Below are 7,723 nucleotides of genomic sequence, written 5' to 3'. Positions count from 1 at the left end.
GACACCTTCAAAAATTTATTTATCATATTAGTATCGATTGTTCACGAAATACCATAAAAGCGAATTAAAGTGTATATATATATATATATGTTTTTAAAGTTAAAATATTTAGTCACTAGGTCAAGGGCCGGACATGAAATTCCTATGTAAACATAAAATAACTAAAAGAAGATACATATGATCCAAAAAAGAACATCAATTGCATTGAGAAAAGGACATGAAATTGTATCAATTTAATAGTGCAAACTTATAAAATGACAGCATATTTTTTTGTAGTTATCATAAATCAAATAATTAAGATGTTGCCAACCATGACCAAAAAATAAATAAAAATGGGCATCATCTCATTGTCTTTCATGTTCCTATTTTTAACTATGACAATGACTTCAATGGTTGTCATTTGCCCTTTTCTCAAACCTCTCAAACAACGGTATAGTGGTGAATTTAGAATTTAAATGTGATCGATTTAAATTAAAAAATGTATATTATTAAATAGATGTAATGTATATATAATTAGTAGTATAAAAAATCTTGATAAAGAAATTTAAGAAAATATATGTCTAAATTCTTAATTTTTTTAATTTTCCAAAATATGTCGATAAATATAATGAATGGGAGCTTGGTATGTCAAACGCTAGAAAAACCTCACCCTCTATTTCATTTTCTTGCCTATATAGCCGCACGAGAGAACACGAAGACGTAAAAAGAAAAGGTTCTATTAATTTATTTCGATCCAGAATATAAAAAATAAAATGATAATGGGGATTTGAATATTCTTTCAATGAAACCTTCGAAGAAAGACCAGGTTTTAATTAATTCAACTTGTTTATTTGATTGAAATGATGACATTTGTTCATATTATTACAAGACACTTGGAGTTGAAAATTAAAGAAATAATTAATTGACCACTTTGAATAAAAGTAGAATCTTCGAAGAATAACAGCACTATTTGAATAATTCATTGGGAGACTAAGTCAATTTTAATCTCAATTATCACAACATTATAAAACTTAGTTAGAAAAAAAAAAGATAAATTAAGAAAACCACTTGTATGCTTAATGATTAATTATTTCTCAATTAAGATAAACTTAGTTAACATTAATTTGAAGCCAAGTTTAAGATCCAATATATGTATTATGCCTTTTATATTTGTAAGTAAATTACTGTATATAAATCTAAATTAATCGAATGAAGGTAATGATAAAACAAAAAAAATGGTAATATAATAACTACTATTGATTGGGAAAAAAAGAGAGTAGAATTTTGTATTACATACTGAATTGACAACTTTAACCTCAATTAATTCCAAACTAATAAAATTATTGTTTTCACATACCAAAATAATAGTATAATTGAACTAGAATAAGATAAAAATATCAAGATGGATCTGTAATGTGTCAGTTTAATTAATTTTTTAAAGAAGAAAAATAGATTAATTTATATTATTTTCAGATCAGAAAAAAAGCTCAAAACACCAAGAGGAATCTGTACTATTATTTTAATTGATTAATTAATTTACGAGATAAATAAAACTAATAATATTTTAAATTCTCAGATCTCTAAAATGCTTAAATTCACATTCTAACTCAAAAATAAATTTAGGAAAAGAGATCATTTTATTAATAAATATTAATTTCAGTTTTATAGAAATTTTAGTCTATAAATAATATATAAAAATAAATTTTCTAGTCAAAGTCAATTTGATTTGCAATTTTATAAATATAAAAACTATTTAAGTTTATAAATAAAATATTTTCCGAATCCACTAAAGGGAGGCGCAGACAGAAAGTAAAAATGCAACTCTTTGCTTGGTCTATGTTTTACTTAATAGTGCAAAAGATCCAAACTTTTTCCATTGCTTACCAAATTTTTTTTTTTATGTATTTATATACACATTCATGATTCAACCATTTACATATAATAAACTCTTTTTGCATTTTGTCTAAAAACTTTGCAAGGGAGCAGCTTCTGTTCTTGTTTCTCTTTTTGGCGCTTCTTTTTTGGGATTCATTTGGAAGGAAGTATGTATACTTTGTTGTTCTGTTTCTTGAATTTGAATTGTGGGTTTCTTTCCTTTTTGTGTTTTATTTGTTGGTTTGTGATTTCTTGGATGTTGGATTTTGTGTATGTGTGGGGGTGGGGTGGGGTTTTTCTTGGAAGTTTGGATTTTTGGCGGTTTTACTCTTAAATGTTTAGTTTATGATTAGTTGGATGTTGAGTTTGAGGTGTTCTCATTAGTTGGCTTTTGATTTTCTTGAAGTTTGGATTTTTGGGTTTTTTTCTCCATTAATGGTTAGGGAAGTTTATGAGTAGTGGGATGTTGGGTTTGTGGGGGTGGGGTTCTTATTAGTTGGTTTTTTATTTTCTTGAAATTTGAATTTTTAGGTTTTTTTCTTTTGTGATTTCATGGATTTTGGAATTGTGTGGTTCTTTCTTTTTGGTGGGGTTGTTTTCAATAGTTAGTTTTTGATTTGCTTGGAATTTGGATTCTTGAGTTACTATCTTTTAGCATTTGATTCTTGGATTTGGAATGGATTCTTCAGGAATTTGTGTTATGTGATCCTTTAGGAGTATTAAAGTGTTTGTTTTTGTGAAGATCTCTTATGTTTGATTGATTTTGCTATGTTAAATGTTGGATTGGGATGTATATGTTGAAGAAATGAAATGAAGTGTGTGAATCCTTGTGTATTTCACTGGAGATTTCATAGTGGCGGTTGATTTCTGATTTTAAGTTCTTTTTCTTATAGCTCCACTAATGTGCCATAATGACAAACTTTCTGATCTGTAATGTACTAGTTAGTTCATACCATCATTTCGCGCGTGTGTGTGAGAGATGATCAGCTAATGATGAGTTTCACCCTTCACCTAACATGGAGTATATTCAAATTTGAATCTGTATTTTCTTGTGGATTCAATTAAGCATCATGTATACATATCTCCAACAATTGATAGTATTTCCTCTCATAATGAACTCCTCTCCAGAATCATTTTTCATGCATAAATATTTCATTGGCTCTACATCTGTGGTAAATGTAATAGCTTATAGATCGTGATTTTGTTTTGTCTTAGTTATCTCGTCTTGATTTTTGCTTGTCAAAATCGTGGGTTTGACTATAGTTCGTTGGAAGGACGTAACCGATTTTGAATATCATGGTTGGACTATTAAATTTTATGGTGGTTGGGATTTCATCAAGAGACAGATATATACTTCCCTTTATGAATAATTTTTAAACTAAACTTGTCCCTTTTAAAATAAATTGCGGAAGGGATAACAAGTGTCATCATTTTCTGAAAGTTTACTACTTTTGGCACTAATTGAACTCTAGCACGTTGCAGTGTAGCTTTGAAAATTGATCTAGCATATATTCCCCGCTTTCTCATTTGTGCTTGTTTGTCTTTTTGTCTAGTGATTTATACGTAGCTATGAAATTGGGTTTGATTAGTTCTCCTTGTTTGTTCTATTTGTTTCCCTTAGCTATCCCTCCTTTAATTGACATCCTTTATTAATATGAAACATTAAAATCTTCTTGGTTAGCCAATATAATCACTAGAAAGGATCATAAGTTTTGTACAAGGATCATAACTCGTGGTTTTGTTACATTCTGTTAGAACTTCTTGTTCATTTGTTTGATGTGTTTTTATGCAGAGGAAGCTTGATTCTTGGTGATTATTCTGAAGGGAAAACATCACAATTTTTCTATGCTTTAGATGCGGCCAAAGAAAATGTCCATGGCTGTCAAGGATGAGAAGAAAATGGCTGTTGATGTGGCAGCATGGGCATTCAATATTGTCACTTCAGTTGGAATTATTATTGTTAATAAAGCCTTAATGGCTACATATGGTTTCAGCTTTGGTAAGTTATGACACTTGTCCTGAAGGTTTATATTTTCCATTTTTTTGGGGAATTTATCTTACTGAATTTACTATCTATTGCATCTGCTCGTGTTAAATGGTCGTCGGTGCATGTTTTGTTTGTGTATGTTTCAATGAGGGTCAATTTTTTGGTTCTGCTGATCATGGATTTTGAAGTCTGAGCACTTTGAAAGAAATCTTACTTATTGAAAAAGATGATTTCAAAGATATCTAATTAATCTTGCTTCTAAGGCAAATCTATGCATAAAGTAGGCTGCTTTTCTGGAAACTATGTACGCATTAACTTTTTTGAGACCAAGAAAATGTATAAGCCGTCTAGGAGAACTATTTCAAATGAATTTTCTCATTCTAATCCTCGAGAGAAGCTGTCATTGCCTCCCTGTACTTCAATATCTAGTTTTAAAGATATGGTGTTAATGGATTAAGATAAGTCTTTGAGCTTGCCTTAGGAGCATAGTTTCTTCTTCTTAGAAAAACATGGTTTCTTGCTAATCATTTGTAAGCTTTTAGAATGAAATAGCTTGATGTTTCTTATGTTATCCTGACTTTGTCTTATTATTCCGTCCAATTTGCAGCGACAACCTTAACTGGGATGCATTTTGCTACGACGACATTAATGGTGTTTTTTCTTAAATGGCTTGGGCATATCCAGAATTCCCAACTTCCGTGGTCTGAACGATTGAAATTTGTTTTGTTTGCAAACTTCTCTATTGTTGGAATGAACGTGAGTTTAATGTGGAACTCTGTCGGATTTTATCAGGTAAGTGTGAAGAATCATCAGACATTTATGCTCTACTTGTCTTGAATTTTGATCTCACATCTCTTTTCCTCTTGAACTCTCATCAGATTGCAAAGCTAAGTATGATACCAGTGTCGTGCTTTTTGGAAATTGTGCTGGATAATGTGCGATACTCTAGAGACACCAAATTAAGCATTGTGGTTGTCCTACTAGGTGTTGCAATCTGTACTGTTACTGATGTAAGTGTAAATACAAAGGGTTTTGTTGCTGCCTTCATCGCGGTCTGGAGCACTGCCTTGCAGCAATATGTAAGTTCTTGATACGAATCTGTGGTATGACTTCGCATATGTCAACATATAAAACCAGATTTTCTGGTGTATTTGCAACCTGCTTTTGTATATCTGGTCTTAATCAATTGCATTTACTGTCAAGTTAACGTTTTAATTTTCTATGTCCTCTATATGTTCCACTGACTTATTATTGTGGCTGATGTTTCTTCCTTCCGATGCAGTATGTACATTATCTTCAGCGTAAATATTCACTGGGATCATTCAACCTGTTGGCGCATACTGCACCAATACAGGCTACATCCCTGCTGTTACTGGGGCCCTTTTGTGACTACTGGTTGACTGATAAGAGGGTCGACGCATATAACTATACCTCAATATCACTTGTAAGTACATCAAAGTCCTCTTTACTTGACATAATGGAAGTACACGGTATATCATGGTCACGTAATACAATTCACTTGAGTTTCTCATGCACTTTGAAAGGATAACGTTTCACCATATAAGATGTGATATTTCTGTTTAGTAATTTTTGTGCTACCACAGTGAGGATTATCCGTTAAAGTTCAATTACCAACTTTCTACTGGTCATGTACGCATTTCTTAAAATGTTGCTTATCTTGGCTTAAGACGTTAGACAGCTAGGTCCGCATCTTTAAGCATTTAAAGGTTGAGACTAGTACATACTAGACTCAATTGTATTTCGCCTTTGATCTTACTAGTTTGCGATTATAATAGTTTGGATGTGTTTATTTTCTTATTGCAGTTTTTCATCGTCCTATCATGTACGATAGCAATAGGGACGAATCTCAGCCAATTCATCTGCATTGGAAGATTTACAGCAGTGACATTTCAAGTGCTTGGTCATATGAAGACCATTCTTGTCCTGATTTTGGGTTTCCTCTTCTTTGGTAAAGAGGGACTCAATCTACACGTTGTCTTTGGAATGGGCGTGGCCATCGTTGGCATGATTTGGTACGGTAACGCTTCCTCACAACCTGGTGGGAAAGAGCGGATACCACCCCCCACTGTCGTCAAACCTGAAAAACACATGTTACTACCAACAGAGCTCGATGAGAAAGTATAGGGAGTCATCTCTCCGAGAAATCGAAGCAGAGTAATTGACAATTTCATACTGCCATATAGTCATTTTAGTTCAACCATATGATCTTTATATTTCAGTCTGAATCTTTCATGTTCTATAACAGTGAGATTTTCTTTTGTTTTCCCTAATTTTATGTTGAAATTCATATGTTAAAGACTGCAAAGATGGTGTCATTTGATAAATTATTTTATGAAGCAATGTAGCTTTGATCTTCCCTCTTGTTCATTTTTATATTTAGTCATTTTAATAAAGGTTTTAAGTAGGGTAAAAGATCACGAGTGGCATTCTGGTGGGATGCAAAAATCGAGCGTCATGCGAAAGCTAATAATTGTAAACAGACAAAAAATTATACTACAAGAAATGTAATATTATTACATATTTTAGTCAGTTGGCCTACATATGAAAAGCCATTGTGGATGATATTGTGTTACGCTACAAAAGAAAGGGTCTTTAATTTATAGAGGTTCAATCTTTTCCTCTGAGAAAGTAATAATCAAATATAGAAGAGATAAATATTTTTCTAAAAAGTAATTATGGTAATATTTGTTTTTTTTTTGAGAGAAATGACAGAATTCAAATATGATAAGAAAATAAAAGGAAAATCTTAATACATTCCACTTTGATTGTGTCTCCCTCACCTTCCAATCCGCCTCATCTTCACCTCTATCCCCACTTTTACCGCTCATAATATTTATCTAAATTATATATAAATAATTTTAGAATAATATTCTTTGGTTACTTATGAAAAAAAATAAGTAAAGAATTCACTTATTTTTATGAAAAATTATCTACATGCATATAATTAATAGGTATATTCACTTGATGTGAAAAGCTTCACCCAATGAATGCTGACATTCATATTTGGTAAACATTAAATATGATAAATATTCTTGTATTTTCATTGTTGTAATTATTTAGTGGTCCTTTAAATAAACATGGATGCATGAATTTGACAAGTGATGAAAATAGCCAAAATAAATAAATTAAATATGTATGAGAATCAAATTCTCATTCAATTTATACTCATGTTTTCATTCAAACTATGATTAATGCTGCCATTTAATGGGTTCTCTTTCATTTCTAGCAGATAGCACACACTCTCTCCCTTTTGGGATTTTTTTAAAATTTTAATTTTTCACGTGACATGATTTTATATCATAAGATTAAAAGACATTTTGATACATTTTTTATATATCTTTACTTTCTTATCCTTCGTATCAAGATAAACAAATTGAACTGGAGTGAATGATTCTTCATAATAGATTTTGTTTTTTCTTTATGATATATGAAACACATGTATCAAATTTGAGCTTATTTTACATGATTGAAATTTAATGTAATTTTTGCATTTAGTTCAGACATGATTATTCAACTTCAAAAGATCGCTTGATTACTCCATCTACTTTTAAAATGTTCAATTTTTTGCTTAAAATTCATAAAACTATAAAAAAAAATTCCTTATAAATAAATTGCTTATAATACTATACCAAAAAAAGGAGAACACAAGAAGTTCAAGAAATACTAATACCAATATACAACTTGAAAAGTTCAACTTGTGATTTTGATTGATTTTAACTTATAAATATTTCGAATATTACCAACGAAGCTAGAAAATTTGATCAGCTTATAAAATTAATCGAACGCCACTTAAAATTTAATGGACAAATTACTTAACTACACTCCTTTACTTACCTTAATATCCATTTATCCCTACTTATT

General features: G+C 30.7%; 1 protein-coding gene across 3 annotated transcripts; it reads left to right on the top strand.

Annotated features, from left to right (window-relative positions):
- Positions 1 to 1,769: 1,769 nt before the first annotated feature.
- LOC125855615 (UDP-rhamnose/UDP-galactose transporter 4) lies at positions 1,770 to 6,217 on the top strand. 3 transcript variants are annotated; one of them, XM_049535359.1, is made up of 6 exons: positions 1,770 to 1,788; positions 3,647 to 3,853; positions 4,449 to 4,633; positions 4,720 to 4,920; positions 5,124 to 5,285; positions 5,666 to 6,217. In XM_049535359.1, the coding sequence occupies exons 2-6, from the start codon at positions 3,709 to 3,711 to the stop codon at positions 5,984 to 5,986; spliced, it is 1,014 nt and encodes a 337-aa protein (XP_049391316.1). In that variant the 5' UTR covers positions 1,770 to 1,788; positions 3,647 to 3,708; the 3' UTR covers positions 5,987 to 6,217. The 3 variants fall into 3 exon arrangements, with proteins under 3 accessions (XP_049391316.1, XP_049391315.1, XP_049391314.1); XM_049535358.1 differs by having other exon boundaries at positions 1,782 to 2,025; XM_049535357.1 differs by lacking the exon at positions 1,770 to 1,788 and adding an exon at positions 1,853 to 2,021.
- The last annotated feature ends 1,506 nt before the right edge of the window (positions 6,218 to 7,723 follow it).

This window comes from Solanum stenotomum, chromosome 2 (assembly GCF_019186545.1).
Source record: "Solanum stenotomum isolate F172 chromosome 2, ASM1918654v1, whole genome shotgun sequence".
In the NCBI taxonomy this organism is placed as follows: domain Eukaryota; kingdom Viridiplantae; phylum Streptophyta; class Magnoliopsida; order Solanales; family Solanaceae; genus Solanum; species Solanum stenotomum.
This window is presented reverse-complemented; position numbering and strand designations above follow the sequence as displayed.

Bases quoted from the DNA above. Each gene is read 5' to 3' on its own strand.
- LOC125855615 (XM_049535359.1), top strand. From the start codon at position 3,709: ATGCGGCCAAAGAAAATGTCCATGGCTGTCAAGGATGAGAAGAAAATG. The intron at 4,634-4,719 runs GTAAGTGTGAAG...AACTCTCATCAG, and splicing joins ACTCTGTCGGATTTTATCAG to ATTGCAAAGCTAAGTATGAT. The intron at 5,286-5,665 runs GTAAGTACATCA...TTCTTATTGCAG, and splicing joins ACTATACCTCAATATCACTT to TTTTTCATCGTCCTATCATG.